Source organism: Thalassophryne amazonica, chromosome 5 (assembly GCF_902500255.1).
Source record: "Thalassophryne amazonica chromosome 5, fThaAma1.1, whole genome shotgun sequence".
Lineage (NCBI taxonomy): Eukaryota > Metazoa > Chordata > Actinopteri > Batrachoidiformes > Batrachoididae > Thalassophryne > Thalassophryne amazonica.
Genome location: NC_047107.1, coordinates 19929830 through 19950744, shown reverse-complemented (window position 1 = coordinate 19950744; position 20915 = coordinate 19929830). Strand labels below are relative to the sequence as shown.

Genomic DNA, 20915 nt, shown 5'->3' with positions numbered 1-20915 from the left:
GGATGGCTGGATTGTAGCACATGAGAAGCTGAAAGAGGTGTTGGACTGTCTGGGTTCGTAATTCTCCTGGATCAAGATTAACATCCAAGCTTTGAATGAATTCCTGGACTCAGCCTTTAGCAGTGTATGTGTATGTGTAGAATATTGTGAACTTGTCCTCAGATTCACTTGTCTCCATAGGCACATTGATGTTTCTAGGTCCTGAGCCTTTGAAACTCTTCAATCTCAGCTGTTTCTGAGCAGTTACGTTGGGAAACTCAGATCATGGGGACTGCTTGCATTGTGAGGTAAAGTCAGCAGGTACATCAGCAGATAGATGGCTACTTTTGGGAGGTTTACTATTATTATAGGTTATTATTATTATTATTATAGGTTTTCAAGACTTTGCTATTATTTTTAAACTATGACAATAGCAGGAAAAGATAATAGTGTGGTGTGTCCACACATCTGACTCATTGCATACAGTAGTTGTAAAAAGACACTGTAATGAGTGTTGACTGGTGAATAAGTGTGAGTCAAGACATTCTGAGTATTATTTTTGCTGATTTCGTGTCTGTTCTCACCCTTGATCAGGTTGTTATAAGCCTTTCCCCAAGTGTTGCGATGGTGTGATGTCAGAATACCAATCGGCTCCTTATTGGTCTGCAGTGAAGAGTTCCAGATTTTCTCCAGTTGCGTGTAAATCTGATCCACTGTCAACAGGGACCCATCGCTGTTGTACACATGCAAGACAAAAAACTGGGAGGAAAAGCTGAGTCAGAATCATTAATCAGTGGTTCTTCTGGTGACAAACCACCACATCAATGATATTGGCAATTTTCAGTTGGAATGTATTTCTGAAATGTTGGAATTGTTCATCCGGCGTAAGATAACCAATACCTGGAAATTATGGACCACAGTGATGTGAGTTGGACAGGTTTTTCCTGTGGCATAATTTACAACGGTATCTCTCCTTGGTCCAGGGATGCGACACGTGCACAAGATCTTGTAGTACTGGTCCATACACAGTGGCTTCCCACCTAAGTACTCCACAGGCAAGGTGTCACTATGTCACAGTTCCACAAATCAGTCATGATGCACCTCAAATTTAAACCATAAAGGTTGTATGATTTGTCATGCATTATTTGCAAAGAAACTCACTTGTCAATCATGACTTTAAACTCCAATACTCCTGCAATCAATTTAGCAGCAAACCTGAAAAAGAGGCATTATCGTGCAGTCAACAAACACAAAGATTATTTTGTAAAGTTCTCTAGTACAGACAAAATGAAGATACAGCACCCGCCATCAGCACATATTCCTCAGAGGCAGGTCTACGTTCAATTCAGGGGGGTAACAAAGTTTTAAAAAACAATTAGATTAGATTAGACAGAACTTTACTGATCCCTTGGGAAGACTCCCTCAGGGAAACTGAGGTTCCAGCAGCACTGTATAGCAGAACACGGGGTAAGAAGCACATAGAGCATCAAAAGTGAAAAAAAAAGAAAAACGAATATAAATACATTGCGAATATAAATACAAATACACAATATAAATACACATACAATTGCCTGTTTCCTATGTTCTATGGCAATCTGGGAAGTTAAATACTTACATTCTAGTCATTGTTTTTAAAACACATGGAAATACACTCAGGACCTCCCTAGGGAGGTGTTCCAGGAACGTCCAGCTGGGAGGAGACCCCGGGGAAGACCCATGACTATGTGGAGAGATTATATCTCCACACTGACCTGGGAAAGTCTTGGTATCCACCAGTCAGAGGTGGTTAATGATGGAAGGAGAAAGGGAAGTTTAGGGTTACCTGCTGGAGATGTTGCCCCCGTGACCCAGTCCTGGATAAGCAGTTGAAGATGAGTGAGTGAGTGGAAATACAACACTGAAAATCTTCTAATTCTGCATGCAGAATCTTCTTTGGACCCTAGATCTCACCTCATTTGTCCTTGCACGACCCATATTCCAACCCAGTCTCATGGCAGTTCATGAGACTGAGATACAAAAAGTACATTAATCTATGGGTTCGTGCTGGTGGTACAAAAATGGAAATAATGAAAATAATGACAAGGAAGGCACACATAACAGTGCTGATTATCTTTGTATTGGTGTGTGAGAAAGAGAGACAGAGACAGAGAGAGACAGAGACAGAGAGAGAGAGAGAGAGAGAGAGAGAGCGCACTGTATAGATACAAACTCTAAAAGTAGACCACAGATTCCCACCTCATCTGTCCTTGGCTATCTTGGAAATGCATTCGGGGCAGAACAACCCCTGGGCTGGTATAGACAGCCACTGGCATCCGAGAATCCAGATAACCAAACTGCATCCACCATTCTGACAGCTACACACAAAGAGCAGCAATCAGAGAGCAAGGACCAAGATTTGCATTAGGTTTTCAGTGTAGAACCTCCACAATATATACAGAAGAGCGCTCAGAGAATGTCTACTGACAATGGGCTAACCATGGTCAACAATCACTCCTGCAGTGAACTGATAATGGAAAGGTTTAAATTTTGTTCAACATTGTTTTGTGAAGCATACACATCACTGTCATATCATATTGCTGCTGGTTCTTGAAATACTACATGAAATAAATATCTGAATGACATCAAGGTCTCTCTCATGACTCTTCCCAACTTAAGGCCCATCTCTCCACAAAACCTCAAAATATGCTCTGGACTTCTGAATTACTGTACACACAGATATACAGAAACGGAAAAGTGACATAATCTGCACCCCCTCTATTTGTTGGTGGATGTAATAATCCATTTTATACTGTATTTTTTCTGACATTATGGCATCAAAATTAATACAGAGAAATAAGATGGACCTCAAGGCCATGTTCATGACCCTCTGTACTTGTCACAATATATGTCATCTCATGGCCAAATATTATGGAGTTACGATATCAATTTCACAACTATGCTGATGTTGCTCAACTACAGTATGTCACAATTAAGGCTCAAAGTTATTCCCACAATGTGAATTTAGAGGTACATGTGGTTACGGTGCATAATCAATTCAAAATTCCATTTGTAAATTCTAATAAAAATCAAGTTGTTGGGTTAAAGTTACAGCATTTTTTGATCTTTTCATGTTAGTTTTTCATTATTGCAAGGTCTTTTGGGCCTGCCATATGCTTTGAATAGAAATATCTATTCATAATACTAATACTCATCTATTTGTAACTGATTTTTAATTATCTTCACAATGGATTGCATGGGATATTGTATTGTAATCTTAATGGCCCCTTCACACATAGTGCGAAGTTTGGGTGGCGTTTAGATGAAAATAGTGAAACAGCGCAAAACAGTTCAAAATTAGTGCACGAAACATCGCACCGACGGGCAGGAGTGCACAAACCCGGTGCGAGAGCTTGTGCACGCGTCGGTGTCCTTCGAGCAGGAACGGTGCGAGGTGCAGCCACTTATGTGGAGAAAAAAAAAGCTGGTACGTATGGAACCACATTGCGCTGCTTATGTGAAATAAATAATAAATAAATAAAAACCAGCCGGTACCTGTGGGACAACATTGCACTGCTTACTGTGGGGCCAAAAAGTATTTAGTCAGTCCCTGATTGTGCAAGTTCTCCTACTTAGAAAGATGGTCTGTAATTTCAACATAGGTACACTTCAATTATGAGAGACATCTAAGAAAAAAATCCAGGAAATCACATTGTAGGATTTTTTTAAAGGATTTATTTGTAAATTATGGTGGAAAATAAGTATTTGGTCACCCACAAACAAGCAAGATTTCTGGCTCTCACAGACCTGTAACTTCTTTTTTTAAAAGCTTTTCTGTCCTCCACCTGTTACCTGTATTAGTGACATCTGTTGGAACTTGTTATCTGTATAAAAGACAACTATCAACAGCCTCAAACAGTCAGACTTCAAACTCAACCATGGCCAAGACCAAAGAGCTGTCGAAGGACACCAGGAAGAAAACTGTAGATGTGCACCAGGCTGGGAAGAGTGAGTCTACAAGAGTCAAGCAGGTTGGTGTGAGTAAATCAACTGTGGGAGCAATTGTAAGAAAATGGAAGACATACAAGACCACTGATACTCTCCCTCGATCTGGGGCTCCACGCAAGATGTCATCACGTGGGGTCAAAATGATCATGAGAACGGTGAACAAAAATCCCAGAACTACACAGAGGGACCTGATGAATGACCTGCAGAGAGCTGGGACCAAAGTAATAAAGGCTACACACTATGCAGAGAGGGACTCAAATCCTGAAGTGCCAGGCATGTTCCCCTGCTTAAGCCAGTACGTGTCCAGGCCCGTCTGAAGTTTGCCAGAGAGCATATGGATGACCTAGAAGAGGACTGGGAGAATATCATGTGGTCAGATGAAACCAAAATAGAAGATTTTGGTAAAAACTCAATTTGTCGTGTTTGGAGGAAGAAGAATGCTGAGTTGCATCCCAAGAACACCATATCTACTTTGATGCATGGGGGTGGAAACATCATGCTTTGGGGCTGTTTTTCTGCAAAGGGGAAAGGAAGACTGATCTGTGTTAAGGGAAGAATGAACGGGGCCATGTATCGTGAGATTTTAAGCCAAAACCTCCTTCCTTCAGTGACAGCATTGAAGATGCAACGTGTCTGGGTCTTCCAGCATGACAGTGATCCCAAACACACCGCTCGGGCAACAAAGGAGTGGCTCCGTAAAAAGCATTTCAAGGTCCTGTAGTGGCCGAGCCAGTCTCCAGACCTCAACCCCACAGAAAATTTGTTGAGGGAGTTGAAAGTCCATGTTGCTCAGTGACAGCCCCAAAACATTACTGCTCTAGAGAAGATCTGCATAGAGGAATGGGCCAAAATACCAGCTACAGTGTGTGTAAACCTGGTGAAGACTTACAGGAAACGTTTGACCTCTGTCACTGCCAACAAAGATTATGTTACAAAGTATTGAGTTGAACTTTTGTTATTGACCAAATACTTATTTTCCACCATAATTTACAAATAAATTATTTAAAAATCCTACAATATGATTTCCTGGATTTTTTTTTCTCATTTTGTCTCTCATAGTTGAAATGTACCTATGATGAAATGAGGTAATGAGGAACATTTTCTCTCGATCAATTTCCTGATAGGATGATGTAAGTGGAGATGATTGAACAGGCCCAGTTTTGTGTACTGTTTCTGAGAAACGCTGCACGTGGTTGCTGTGGGAAGCTTCTGCCGGTCAGGATCTTGTTCTCTTTCCTTCCTGTTTCTCCTCTGTTTTGTCATCTGCATTTTTTGAAGACTTCCACTGCTGTGTGGATCATTGCTCCACAGCCAGCTCAGTTCCTTGTTTGTTTGTCCAAGGTAAACAAAGGTTTTTCATATTGTGTCAAAGGTCTCTGCTGAAAAGCCAGCCAAAGGCAGTTCCTGCACACTTGAGTCTGTGTTAGATTCCATCATCAAGGTTGGCATTTGATGACACATGGTATGGGAAGTGGGTCACATTTTCCAGGACCTGTCCATGCAGTTTCACAGCAGGAAGCTTTGGACTGACCATGTTGAGTGGGGGCTGATACAGGATCTGTCTTCTTCAGGTTGATGTGAAGGTCAAGCTTGGTGTAGATTTCATCAAAGGTTTCAAGGATTTTCTGAAGACCTTCTCTGTAAAGGATGACATGCTGCTGTCATTGGTATACTGGAAGTCCAGAAGCAAAGTAGTGGTGAGTTTATTCTTGACAGTTGGCACAGACTGAAAAGCTTTACATTTGTTCTGTAAGTAATGTCAATTAATTGTCCTTGATCAGGTGAAAGACTGTTGCAGCTAAGATGATGAAGAATGTAGGGGTGATGACGCAACCCTGCTTTACCTCTGACTGAACACTGCAGGCTTCAGTTTTTGTGGCATTCACAAGAACTTTGGCAGACATGTCATCATTTAGAAGCCTTAGGATCTTGAAGAATTTCTCCAGATAGCCCGTTTTGCTCAATATCTTCCACAGAAATGGGCGTAACACACTGTTGAACGCCACTGTCAAGTCAATGAAGGTGAGGTACAATGGTTGGTGTTGCTCTCAACACCTTTCTTGCTTTTGGCAGACAGTGATTAGTACGTCTGTTGTCTTTGTTGATGGTTGAAAGCCACTCTGGGTTTCAGGAAGGATGTTTTCTGCTAGTGATCTCAGATGGTTGTTGGCAATCCATACAAAAACCTTTCCTGTGGTAGACAGTAAGGACATTCCATGATGGTTTCCACAGTCAGACTTGTCTCATTTCTGTTTGTAGATGGTGATAATCACTGAGACTTTCGCATCTGCTGATATTTCTTCTTGAATCCAGATTATGATGATTAGTTGGTGTAGTTGGCCTTGAAGAAAGAGACCTCCTTCTTTAAAGACCTCAATGGTAATGTTGTTTTCTCCAGGTGCTGTGTGGTTTTCATGACTTTAAAGGCCATGAGAGTTTGAGAGTGGGGTTTGGCTGAGTTCTTCAACAATGTCTTGTCTCAATAAATGGCTGAGCACTTCCTCCTCCTCAATGATTGGGTTGGTGTTCAGTAGATCTTAAAAGTGTTCTTTCCATTGAGCACTGGTGCCATGTTTGGTCTTCAGCAGGCTCAGGCCATCCTTGCTTCAAAGAGGTGCTTGTTTTTGGGTGGAGTGGCCACAGATTGCTTTGGTGGCATTGAAAACCACCCTGCTGTCATTTCTGTCTGTGTGGGCTAGGATTTCAGCAGCCTTGTTGATCCACCACTGATTTCTCAGTTTGCAAGTTTCATTTTGTAGAGTTGATTTACTTTGCTGAAGTGGACTTTTTTTCTTGTGAGGTCAGATCTTTTTGGAGGCTGAGGAAAGCTTTTTGCTTTTGGTTCATCAAACCAGTACTGGTGTTTCCACTTCTCGTGTCTGTGTTTCTTGGCAAGCTGTTGTTGTGGCTGCCTTGAGGGCTTCCCAAGTTTAAGAGCCGGGACAGAGTACTTTGTGAGGAGTTCTTTCATCAGATACTGTTGAAACTCTGCCTTTTTCTTTGAGCTTGGTGATGTTGAACCTTTTGATAGTGTTGCAGTGTGTAGGCAGGCCTCCTCTTCAGGTGACTGCTCAACTGAATCCTGCAGCAGAAGAGATGATCGGTCCGAAAGTCATCTGTACCAGTCATTGCCTTGGCGGGCAGGACATCTTTCTTGTCACACTTTCGGTTACTTGTAAACACATGTGCAACTATAAGTCACTTGCTACAATAAATAAATCTAAACTCTAGCAATGTAGTACTTTAAATGCTGGTCGCCACAATCTAATCCTCTGGAGGATTAACCTCAAAGTGAAGGATATTCTTTCATAAACCTTTATACAGCAGTGTTCAGAATAATAATAGTGCTATGTGACTAAAAAGATTAATCCAGGTTTTGAGTATATTTCTTATTGTTACATGGGAAACAAGGTATCAGTAGATTCAGTAGATTCTCACAAATACAACAAGACCAAGCATTCATGATATGCACACTCTTAAGGCTATGAAATTGGGCTATTAGTAAAAAAAGTAGAAAAGGGGGTGTTCACAATAATAGTAGCATCTGCTGTTGACGCGACAAACTCAAAACTATTATGTTCAAACTGCTTTTTTAGCAATCCTGTGAATCACTAAACTAGTTTTTAGTTGTATAACCACAGTTTGTCATGATTTCTTCACATCTGCGAGGCATTAATTTTGTTGGTTTGGAACCAAGATTTTGCTTGTTTACTAGTGTGCTTGGGGTCATTGTCTTGTTGAAACACCCATTTCAAGGGCATGTCCTCTTCAGCATAAGGCAACATGACCTCTTCAAGTATTTTGACATATCCAAACTAATCCATGATACCTGGTATGCGATATATAGGCCCAACACCATAGTAGGAGAAACATGCCCATATCATGATGCTTGCACCACCATGCTTCACTGTCTTCACTGTGAACTGTGGCTTGAATTCAGAGTTTGGGGGTCATCTCACAAACTGTCTGCGACCCTTGGACCCAAAAAGAACAATTTTACTCTCATCAGTCCACAAAATATTCCTCCATTTCTCTTTAGGCCAGTTGATGTGTTCTTTGGCAAATTGTAACCTCTTCTGCACATGTCTTTTATTTAACAGAGGGACCTTGCAGGGGGATTCTTGCAACTAAATTAGCTTCAAACAGGCGTCTTTTAACTGTCACAGCACTTACAGGTAACTCCAGACTGTCTTTGATCATCCTGGAGTTGATCAAAGGGTGAGCCTTTGCTATTCTGGTTATTCTTCTATCCATTTTGATGGTTGTTTTCCATTTTCTTCCACGCGTCTCTGTTTTTTTTTGTCCATTTTAAAGCATTGGAGATCATTGTAGATGAACAGCCTATAATTTTTTGCATCTGCGTATAAGTTTTCCCCTCTCCAATCAACTTTTTAATTAAACTACGCTGTTCTTCTGAACAATGTTTCCCAGTGTTTCTTTTTATTCACCTCTTTTTGCTCTGTATGCACCACTCTGCTTTTAATCATTGGTGATTGATCTCTGCTCTCTTCCACAGCATGTCTTTTTCCTGATTCTCTCCCCTCAGCCCCAACCAGTCCCAGCAGAAGACTGCCCCTCCCTGAGCCTGGTTCTGCTGGAGGTTTCTTCCTGTTAAAAGGGAGTTTTTCCTTCCCACTGTCGCCAAGTGCTTGCTCATAGGGGGTCGTTTTGACCGTTGGGGTTTTTCTGTAATTATTGTATGGCTTTTGCCTTACAATATAAAGCGCCTTGGGGCAACTGTTTGTTGTGATTTGGTGCTATATAAATAAAATTGATTTGATTTGAATGTCTTGAACATCCCATTTTCCTCAGGCTTTCAAAGAGAAAAGCATGTTCAACAGGTGCTGGCTTCATCCTTAAATAGGGGACACCTGATTCACACCTGTTTGTTCCACAAAACTGACGAACTCACTGACTGAATGCCACACTACTATTATTGTGAACACCCCCTTTTCTACTTTTTTTTATTACTAATAGCCCAATTTCATAGCCTTAAGAGTGTGCATATCATGAACTGGTCTTGTTGGATTTGTGAGAATCTACTGAATCTACTGGTACCTTGTTTCCCATGTAACAATAAGAAATATACTCAAAACCTGGATTAATCTTTTTAGTCACATAGCACTGCTATTATTCTGAACACTACTGTAAATCTCTAACACATGAACCCAAATACAATCTGTCTCCTTTGTGCATAACATAAGATGACACACATACACCATAGATCAGAGTGGATTTAAGGTGGCACCACATCCCACTGCTACAAGCTGCAAGCAATGCTGTAACTGGAGAAACACTGCATAGTTTTGTTTGTTGGATCACCAGTTATACAGCTTCTTCTTGGAGTAGCGTGGAGAAAAGACGTGAAATTTCTGTTAAAGCTTCCCAGAAGGCACAGAGGAGACACAAGACTCGACCTGATCTGCTTCATTGTTTATAACTGGTCAGGAGGTGCACTCTGGTAATAGCATTTATACCTGGAAAAAGGCACTGACTTATCAATAAAAAGTATGAATCAGACCATTTTTGTATGAGGGGAAAAAAGACAAAAGGGAACCTGCTTCTGAGTTATTTTCATTAGTTACTTCCTCCAAACCATCAACATGTCTATTAGACCCCATTCCTACCAGGCTGCTCAAGGAAGCCCTACCATTAATTAATGCTTCGATCTTAATTATGATCAATCTATCTTTATTAGTTGGCTATGTACCACAGGCTTTTAAGGTGGCAGTAATTAAACCATTACTTAAAAAGCCATCACTTGACCCAGCTATCTTAGCTAATTATAGGCCAATCTCCAACCTTCCTTTTCTCTCAAAAATTCTTGAAAGGGTAGTTGTAAAACAGCTAACTGATCATCTGCAGAGGAATGGTCTATTTGAAGAGTTTCAGTCAGGTTTTAGAATTCATCATAGTACAGAAACAGCATTAGTGAAGGTTACAAATGATCTTCTTATGGCCTCGGACAGTGGACTCATCTCTGTGCTTGTTCTGTTAGACCTCAGTGCTGCTTTTGATACTGTTGACCATAAAATTTTATTACAGAGATTAGAGCATGCCATAGGTATTAAAGGCACTGCACTGCGGTGGTTTGAATCATATTTATCTAATAGATTACAATTTGTTCATGTAAATGGGGAATCTTCTTCACAGACTAAGGTTAATTATGGAGTTCCTGTGCTAGGACCAATTTTATTCACTTTATACATGTTTCCCTTAGGCAGTATTATTAGAAAGCATTGCTTAAATTTTTATTGTTACGCAGATAATACCCAGCTTTATCTATCCATGAAGCCAGAGGACACACAACAATTAGCTAAACTGCAGGATTGTCTTACAGACATAAAGACATGGATGAGCTCTAATTTCCTGCTTTTAAACACATAAAACTGAAGTTATTGTACTTGGCCCCACAAATCTTAGAAACATGGTGTCTAACCAGATCCTTACTCTGGATGGCATTACCCTGACCTCTAGTAATACTGTGAGAAATCTTGGAGTCATTTTTGATCAGGATGTGTCATTCAATGCGCATATTAAACAAATATGTAGGACTGCTTTTTTGCATTTGCGCAATATCTCTAAAATTAGAAAGGTCTTGTCTCAGAGTGATGCTGAAAAACTAATTCATGCATTTATTTCCTCTAGGCTGGACTATTGTAATTCATTATTATCAGGTTGTCCTAAAAGTTCCCTGAAAAGCCTTCAGTTAATTCAAAATGCTGCAGCTAGAGTACTGACAGGGACTAGAAGGAGAGAGCATATTTCACCCATATTGGCCTCTCTTCATTGGCTTCCTGTTAATTCTAGAATAGAATTTAAAATTCTTCTTCTTACTTATAAGGTTTTGAATAATCAGGTCCCATCTTATCTTAGGGACCTCATAGTACCATATCACCCCAATAGAGCGCTTCGCTCTCAGACTGCAGGCTTACTTGTAGTTCCTAGGGTTTGTAAGAGTAGAATTGGAGGCAGAGCCTTCAGCTTTCAGGCTCCTCTCCTGTGGAACCAGCTCCCAATTCAGATCAGGGAGACAGACACCCTCTCTACTTTTAAGATTAGGCTTAAAACTTTCCTTTTTGCTAAAGCTTATAGTTAGGGCTGGATCAAGTGACCCTGAACCATCCCTTAGTTATGCTGCTATAGACTTAGACTGCTGGGGGGTTCCCATGATGCACTGAGTGTTTCTTACTCTTTTTGCTCTGTATGCACCACTCTGCATTTAATCATTAGTGATTGATCTCTGCTCCCCTCCACAGCATGTCTTTTTCCTGGTTCTCTCCCTCAGCCCCAACCAGTCCCAGCAGAAGAATGCCCCTCCCTGAGCCTGGTTCTGCTGGAGGTTTCTTCCTGTTAAAAGGGAGTTTTCCCTTCCCACTGTCGCCAAGTGCTTGCTCACAGGGAGTCGTTTTGACCATTGGGGTTTTTCCGTAATTATTGTATGGCCTTGCCTTGCAATATAGAGCGCCTTGGGGTAACTGTTTGTTGTGATTTGGCGCTATATAAATAAAACTGATTTGATTTGATTCTCTGTCAAGTCAGGTCTGGGAGCAGACAAAGGTGTTGTGTTGTGTTGTTGACCCTACCTGTTAAACTAGCTGTACCTAGTAAATTGGCAAGCAAGTCTTTATGAAAACAGGCTTTTATAAGCAACTTAAAATCATTTTCAGCAGTGGTGGGCACAGCTAACCAAAAAGTTAGCTTAGATAACCAGTAATTCGCTAACTGAAAAGTAAACTTTTATAACACTAAACTGTTAAACCCCTAAAAAAATTAGCAGAAATTACCTTTAACTTTTAGTGTTGGCTCAGTACACTGTCAGCAACTGATAAACCTGTATCATTTTTTAGCGCTGTAGAGGCTTGCAAACCCAAAACAATGAGCCAGCGGTTGTGTCTTTAAACACCCTGTCAGTTGTTGCAAAGACGTCTCACTTAGCTACCTTTCACGGTGGCAGTGTATATCAAACACAAGGCACTTTTCATTCATGTTTATAAGCATAGTAATTCCAGACAGTTTATCAACACATTAACACCAACTCTTTCATTTTTACAAAGTGGAAATAAGGCACTTTTAAAGTAATGCACTAATTCTGAAGGTCTGAGTGTTAAACCGACACAAGTGCTAAAAGGCATTATGGGAAAATCACTCTCGCCTCATTACCCCACCTGTCAAAATGCATAGAACACTGTCATCTACAGCTGTAGCCGGCCTGCCCCCTTCTGCTCTCCTTACGGCAGACTGGCTGTTGCAGAACATGCAACAGACAGGAATGTTTGGTTTTAGGGTTTACAAACGTTTTTGACCATTTGGTCTTACTCACTATGCCGGCGGGCTAAAAGTTAGCAGAACTAAATTTAGCGGAAGCTAATTAATCCGCTGATGGTTTTCAGTTATCGGAAAAGCTAATCTGCTAATGAAAAAATTAGCTTCGCTAATTAGCTGTTAGCGGATTAGCGGAACTGTGCCTACCACTGATTTTCAGTTTACCTGTTTGAGTGGTTAATTTTCACTGCATTTCACATAAATATCTACCAAAGAAGACTGACTGTGCAGTCAAACCATTTTAAGAAAAACTGAATACCTACCCAGTTGTCTGTCTTTCGTGCACGCCGCTCTAGACCTTTCTGCAGCCTTTCTCCAACACCACCTTTGAGGAATTCATCAACCAGTTTGCGGGTATTTTCCAGCTCCTCTTCACTTACAATGGGCTCCAGTGAAGCCAGGTAGTACTCAAATGTCTGCTTCAAGGGCGGCACAGGCATCTTTGGCAAACCCTCCTGATGAGCCAGAGATCTGTCTGGGATCTGTGTTACTGGTTTTGACAGTCGACACGGCTTCACTAAACGTGGTCGCAGCTGGAAAACATGTCAGTTGCATTAATAAGAGCTCTGCTTTATGGCAAAATTAAGCAACGTGTGATCAATGGCAATCACTTTGCGGCCTTCAGTACTGCTGCCCCCACTCTCTGGAACTAGAGTGACTACATACTGAGAGTGGCAGCATTCAATATCCCAGGGTTTTGACTGACAGGTGCCATATTTTTTCCAACTCCAGAGTGAGGTGTACATAGATCACACTGTATACTAGAACGCCGCTCTCATAGAGCGCAAAACTCTGCCAACACTCCTTTCCAATTCCAAAAATTTTAACTTGGAAAATAATGTTCAAGGTCAAAGTTCTGTTGGAAGTGGCTTTTCATAATTTAAAATATGATACAAAATATATATCAAAACAGCTTTTTCAATAGTAGAGATGCTTGAATCTTCGACTGGACTGGGTTGCTTGATGCGAGGACATGAGCTTTTCAATGTTAAAATCAAATATCCACCAAATCCGCAATACGAATCAGATGCACATCAAACTTTCTCTATTCATTGAGAGTGCCAGTTTGCACCTCATTGTCATAAGTGAGAGTGCTTGAGGCACTTTTGATTGAGATATAATGCAAAATGTGCACCAAATGGGCTTTTCAATATTAAATTCAAATGTCCACAAAATCCACAATCCTGTTCAGATCCGGATCAAATTTTGACAGGCAATAGTGAGTGCCAGTCTGCACCTCATTTTCATATATGAGAGTGACTGGGGCCTGTTTGATTAAGATTATAATGTAAAATATACTTTAAATGGGGATTTCAATGTCACATTGAATTGGCCACAAAATCTGTAATCTGGATTAGAGCTGGATCAAACTTTGCTAGTCCAAAATACCATCCTACATAATGCACTCAAATATGAAAGAAAGTTCATCTTTTTTGACAGCTGTGAATTTAAAAAATTCATTCAATGTTAAAGATAGGGATTTTTCAAATTTTCCATTTTTTTTTTTTTCTGAACTATGTTCTTGCCTATCAGGACATGAATCTGCAGTAACAATTTTGTAACAATATATGAAAAATTGTGGGCTGCAAGCTGTTTAAAAATAGCAGGAGCTGCTGCATATGGATGCAAAAATCAATTTGAAAATGGATGTAAAATTTATAGGTTTCTTGCAGGCACATAAAGCAGAAAATTATTGAAATATAAAGTCAATATAATTAAGAGAATGCAACACCCAGCTCATGAAAATTTAGTAAGGTATATCTTATATATTATATTCCAATTCTAAGGTGGAACTATGCTAGTATATAAAGGTTTATCATATACCTATAAATGATACGCCAATATGACTGGATAAAACACTAAAGAATAAATAACAATACACCCTTGTGATATTTTTCGCGGACCAGTAATATTTTTCATACCACCCGAGTAAAACCCAGAAAATGAATGTCGCCTTGGTAATCAGCCAATCCATACATATGTTGTGACGTCACAGCACGTGTGATCCTAGATATTGTCAATGTGTAATTTAATACACCTGTTTCTGTTCTATTTAATGACATTATCAACTGAATGTGTTTGTTGTTGATATTTTCAATGTCTTATTACAATTGTTTAGAAATGTTCTGTTTAATAAAATTCTGATTACAATTGACACAGCATTTACTATTGCCTTTAGTGTACATGTGTATATGATAAAATCATTATCAAGTTGTTCACCAATGAATATGGCTTTTTACACCCTTCAGAAAACCATACACCCTTGTTTTCTTCAGGGTGTATAAAGCCATATTCATTGGTGAACAACTTGATAACTGATAATATCTAAATATCGAAAAGGGAGAATAAAATAGGAAAGTAGAAAAGAGTTGAGTAGAGCCACTTAGGTTCAATGGTAAGTTCATGGTCAACCTTGCACACAGCGTGTACGGTCTAGCTCTACCATTCAGGCTTTTCTGTTATAATTACAGCTGTAAAAATGCCATATTATTTTATGTTAATAGGGACGTAACGTCACAAAAAATAAACTCAACTGATCACATCAGTGCCAGGCCAGAAATATATAAACTTAACAACAGCACCAACAAAGAGTACCACCAAATATCATCATTCAGCTCATTGGCAGAACTATAAGGGATAAATACCACCGTTCATATTTTATTTAATCTATTTATTGTTGCTCTACTGCACACATACGTCAAACACCTGTGAATTACTTTTCTCATAAGAAACTTTCTTTTGTTAACAGTTGTGGAATTATGTTAAATGTATTTGTGTGTGTGTGTGTGTGTTTCTTTGTATATTAAGTAGCAGAGTTTTGCCTTAAACTGAACTGTTCCTCAAGCCTGAAACATTTGTTAAGCCTGAAATGAACATTAATTAAACACAGCCATGGATCTGTGAAACATGTAAACCTGTAAAAGGTTTTTTTTTATCCATATTTTAGCATTCAAGGATCAGGCATAGGAGCAGGTGTGATGTTTCAGTACATATGATTATTATTCACATGCATAAATGATAAATTAAACCAAATTAGCAAATGCACTGTTTTTCCAAGTTAAAGTCAAATTATGTGAATAAGTTGTCACATATGATTTCTATGTCTAAATTAACCCTACTGGGTGACAATAAGACAGGTATGACTGTGGAGATTCCATAGCCAAACAGTCAATGCCACAGCCAGTGGATGAGCCTAGGAAACAAAGGCGGTGTTCCAATTCAGGGTCTGCACCCTTCTAAGGACGTTGTCTCACGAAACTCCTACAAGCTTCAGCCTTTCAGACACAGCAAAGACTCAAAGAAAATGTTCTGAAATGGTCTATCTCATGAAGCAGTTGGCTCATGCGTCGTTACTTTTCTGAATCCTACCCATCACTGTCTGACAACCTTGACGGCTCCACACACCAAAATAGTACAGTCGGCATGACCCGTAGTTTAGTAATTTCTTCTGATTTGACCTTACTCCCACTGGATCCTGCTGTTGCTGGTCATATCCATTTACCCTCTAGAAAAACGAAAAATAACTGTGATATTCATGGTTTATTTCAAAGGGAAGTTGTCTCTATTCGGAATGTTTTACCTTATTGGAATAATCTGACTTTAGACCTGGAGCTAGGAACAGCTGTTTCCCATTTGAATCCAGAAAATTTATGTAATTTGTTTTGGAATTGTGCCCACTCATCTATTTTTGGCAACATGTTTGTACATTTATATCATTACAGACTGGCCCAAATTTCTCCCTTTCCTAAGAAAACATGTTGCTTGATTTTTTTTCAAACACCCATTTAACAAAATTAATCTGTACTTTATAAAGTAAGTCCCTTCGGCTGCTCCCTTGTTTTTCACTCGGGGTCGCCACAGCAAATCCGATGTGGATCTGCATGTTGAATTGGCACAAGTTTTATACCGGATGCCCTTCCTGACGGAACTCCACATTACATGGAGAAACCGGCAGAGGTAGGGTTTGAACCAGGAATCTTCCACATTGAAACCAAGTGCCCTAACCGCTTGACCACTACCCCTGCACCCCTGTACTTTATAATTAATTAAATTTTATTGGTTGCTAAATTCCATATTCAATGTAAATTTTCCAACTGTAACCCATGTTTTAATCATGTTTTAAAAAAGATTTGAACAATCAATGTAGTTCTCCAAAAACAAGAAAACAATTAGAACCATTCATTTATTTACCCTGTACAACAGTTGAATTAATTTCCTTCATTTCTTTTTTAACCCCTGGCATTATGTTTGTATTATATATTGTTTGTGTTGCTTGTTTGTTGGATAGATTTATTTTCACTTTGCTGTTTATCAGTTTAAATGATGACTGATGCAATGACGTAAATAGCCGATGATTACAACCTTCAAACGTGCAGCAGCTGAACTGGAACAAAGCCAATATGACTTTAAATTGCTTGTTGTCACCACTCTTAGTATGTAGGCACCCCATCTGGAACTCCCCCGACCCTCCCCTCTGGGAACATTATGAAGCACGAATGAAAGTGTTGAAAAATTGTTGAAAGGCGATCTATAAATTTATTAATTAATTCCCTGCTGCTTATTATCACACCAAATAGCTCTTGTTGTTGTTGTTGTTATTATTATTATTATTAATAATAATAATAATAATAATAATATTTTCAACAGTTAAATAAACAAATTCAATTGACCACAAAATTTATTTGGTCTCACAGCTTCATTTGTCAACATGTGATTTAGTGTAAATTAATCACAAGCCTGATATTGTAACTGTCATATTGCAAGTTGCATTCTAATAAAAATACTGATTTAATGTTAAGGCCACTGTTCGTAATACATACAAGCACGTCACAGCAAGTTAACAACGCTGGTGAAAACTGACACCAAAACATTTGAGGTAAGGAATGGTGCCCGTTTCATTCGGACCTGCTGGTGGATACTCTGCTATCTTATAAATAGAAAGTTGACACAGCCCAACCTTTGGAATAGAAGCTAAAACAAACACCCATGAAATCAACAGATCTGTGTCCTATTGCTCACTTCTACCTATTGGTTTTCAGTGAGTGATTACTGTCATTCAAGAATAAACTGACAATTAATTTAACAGTGAATACACTGCTCTGTAAAACATCAGCCATACATTCGCCCAAATAAAATTTCAAGATTCCAAGCCAATATATTGGGTAATGTCTCTGTCCAGCAGCACAAAACCTAATGGTATTCAGATTACAGTCTGGGGCAGATCTCAGGGGGCATGGGGGTGCATGCTACCCATTTCATGGACCCAAAAAAAAAAAAAAATCTGTGCTGAATGCTGTTCCTGAACCCTCTATTCAGCAACAAGTGACTCAGCTAGACACATTTATACGAGACCATGACTAAGCAAGGGTGTTCACTTTTTTAGCCACAGCCATGTCGAATGTTCTTTGATACTTGTCATCATAATATCATAGCATCACATCCAAGATTTTAGAATACGAGTTCAAATTAATAAAAAAAAACTGGTTAAATGTTTTTTGTTTTTTCTCTGTGGTGTAATTTGAGATAAAATATGTGCCAAAATGCAGGAAATGGCACCTAAGAATTTTGGTAGTGCAACCCCCCAGACTCCCCTGCCTGTTATTTATTGGATCAATAATGAAAACAATTGATAAGATCAACACGAGTTGTCAATCAAACAAATTTGCTGATTTTTATACAAAGCAGTTACTGTATTTTTGTTGTTGAATTTTTTAAAACATTAAAATTTCAATGTTTTAAACATCTCAACAATACAACTGATGGCTACAGAAATCTCAGCAATTTGTCAAACTCTCACATAACACTGCATGGCAAGATTCTACAAAAATCCAAGTTCAATACCATCATCTATTAACCAGTATGTATATTATTTTTGTTATTTGCCATTAATGGCCCCTTCACACACAGTGCGAAGTTTGGATGGTGTGTGGACAAAAACGGCGAAACAGTTCGAAATTAATGCACGAAATATTGCACCGACGGGCAGGCGTGCATGAACCCGGTGCAAGAGTTCGTGCACGTGCTGGTGTCTTTTGAGCAGGAACTGTGCCAGGTACAGCACATTACGCCACTTATGTGGCATAAATAAAAATAAAAATAAAAACCATAAAATAAAAACCACTACGGAAACACATCGCACCGCTTATGTGGAATATTTAAAAAAAGAGAAAAACACACCACATACTGGACGCGAACTTGCGCCTTTCAAAAGCTCTGATTACCAGTCAGAGACTTTACCACTGAGCTCAGGAGCTGTTCTATGAAAGCTGCGGGAATCTGCCACATATCAGGAAGGACATGGAAGTATTACAAAAAAAATTAAAATCACACACCATATAAAAACACCACATTTATCAAGCGAGCAATACAAATATGATCCATTCTGTTCTTCTGTAAATGACACATGGTCACAGACATAGAGTCATGAAATGACATGAATGAGAAGCAGTTCACTCGTCTCATTCATGTCCACATCTACTGGCGCGTCTCCAACTGGACAAGCGCAGGTGTCTCGTGGACGCCGTGCCTCAGGACACCACGTCATGTGGAACAGAGCTCACGTGGGTGACGTGACAGTGATATTGCCTGCGGTCCGTTTCAACCTGGGAGCTGCCTGTCCATGTGCGTGCCATGCGCACACTTGCTCGCTAGAGCACATCGCCACAGTGATATGTTTTTATTTATGTCCACTTGATAACACCAAACAGACACATGCACGTCACAGTGGGCAGTTGTTTGTCCATGTCTGTCCAAACACAGTACGCAGCTGGACTGTCCAGATCCACAGATTTACACAGCCGCTTCGTCATCTCAGCGCACACACTAAAGCCACACTCGTGTGCGACTTAGACGAGTATGAAAGTGATGGTCTGCAGTCTGTTATCGTGCCAAGAGTGCGACTGGCCACACATTTTCTAAGTGCCATGTGAGCGGTGTTAGATGTTCGTGCGTGTCACCTGGAATTTGGCCGACACCTGCCGCGAGAGGGTGCGATAGGTTTGCACAGAGCACACTTTGTCTGTCAGGCGCTTGTGTGCTCAAATAGTTGAAGCAACAGGTGTACGAGGCGTTGGAGGCAGGGACGACATTACACGGTTTGCACACGATTCCTGCGTCATGCGCACTAAGTGTGCACTTCGTCCAAACTTCGCACTATGTGTGAAGGGGCCCTAAAGAATAACACATGCCAATCAAAATCTAATGGCGCCAAAGATGACATCTTCAAATGTTTAGTACACAAAACAAAGAAATCTCACAAAATGATTAAAACAAGCAAATCATGGCATTTCAGGTATTTAAACAGTGGGCATTACTGCTAGATAGACAACTTAAATAATTAATTATGGAAGGATGGTGACAATTAAAAGTTGGGCATATTGATTTAAGGTTACTATTTGTGATCCTCTAGAGATTAGACAGTAATTCTGAAAAGAAAATATGATGAAAGAGATGTTTCACTATTTACAATTGCTGTGAAACACAATTTAGGATATTAAAAAAACTGAGATGAAAATGTAAATGTTGTTTCAGCTTAGTTTATAAGACTTTAATCACATCCGATGTGGTGTAATGGCAACTTTATTTTTTTTTTTAAAACAGGTGATCAAAGCACGTGTTTATTCTACTAATGGATTAATTGTTACGCGTTGTACAGCTAACTTCCGGTCACATTTTTCAAATTAAAACCCAGCGTTTCACCACAATCATAAATCGCACGGTATATAAAATAAAATTACGACCAAGTGTAATTTATTTATTGTAATTCATGCGAAGATATCAATACTCTAACTGTATAGAGAGTATGAGAGGATAGTCTACAAAATGAATCCTTAATTTAGCAGACAGTTTGACAGTCCATTAATGTGAAATAACGCAGTTATATATTAATATGCCTGTACAGCGCCCCACCCCCTTCAGCCCGCAACGTTAGCGCATAAAACGTGAAATACAGTAGACTCACCACAGCTCGGACAAAAAGGCTCAACATTTTTGACAGCTGGACGCGGTGAAGTGTTTGAGTACACCGGGAATAAACATGGAAAACCTCAGGATAGTCATATCAAGGACAAACTCAGCTGTCCGCTTCACCACCACCTCCGGACTCTGTTAGCAAAGGCAACCGCAAGCTCCGCTGCACTCTGTCGCTTTGTTCAAATGTGCGCTAACCGGAAGCGTGTTACAGTGTATTCTGTGGCTCCTCAAATGTTGTGCCCAAGGGAGCGTTTAGGTATATTCTTCACTGCCTTATCTAATTGTGTTTTGACAGGTGTGAACGGATAACATACTCATTCAAATGCTTGTAATGAATATACAAACTCACACGATTTTGTAGACACTATTATTATTATTATTATTATTATGATTATTATTATTAGACTGAGGAAAAATAAACGTATCAGACTGATACGATATATATATATATATATATATATATATATATATATATATATATATATATATATATATATATATATATATATATATATATATATATAATTAAGAGCCTACTGTCTTACGTACAATTTGTACATGTTCAATAAAGAACCTTCTATTAATCAATCAAAAATATTTACATTTTAACTGCGTCTGCGGGGTTTTCACGTATCCCATAATCCCTTGCGTGCCAG

The 20915-nt window shown here is 39.5% G+C and overlaps 1 protein-coding gene across 4 annotated transcripts in view; it reads right to left on the bottom strand.

Moving 5' to 3' along the window:
• LOC117510154 (carnitine O-acetyltransferase-like) overlaps positions 1–20416 on the bottom strand; it is a 36331-nt gene extending 15915 nt beyond the window's left edge. For 2 of the 4 annotated variants that reach the window (XR_004560633.1, XR_004560634.1), the window contains exons 1-6: positions 20249–20413; positions 12552–12821; positions 2215–2333; positions 1141–1194; positions 880–1045; positions 564–738 (exon numbers count right to left, since the gene is read on the bottom strand). Coding sequence is in view for 2 of the 4 variants with exons in the window: in XM_034169768.1 (XP_034025659.1) it covers positions 564–738; positions 880–1045; positions 1141–1194; positions 2215–2333; positions 12552–12821; positions 20249–20275 (811 nt within the window). In the remaining 2 variants the exon portion in view is untranslated. Of the gene's footprint in view, positions 1–563; positions 739–879; positions 1046–1140; positions 1195–2214; positions 2334–12551; positions 12822–20248 lie in introns of all 4 variants that reach the window. The other 2 variants (XM_034169768.1, XM_034169769.1) reach the window with 2 other exon arrangements.
• Between the last annotated feature and the right edge of the window lie 499 nt (positions 20417–20915).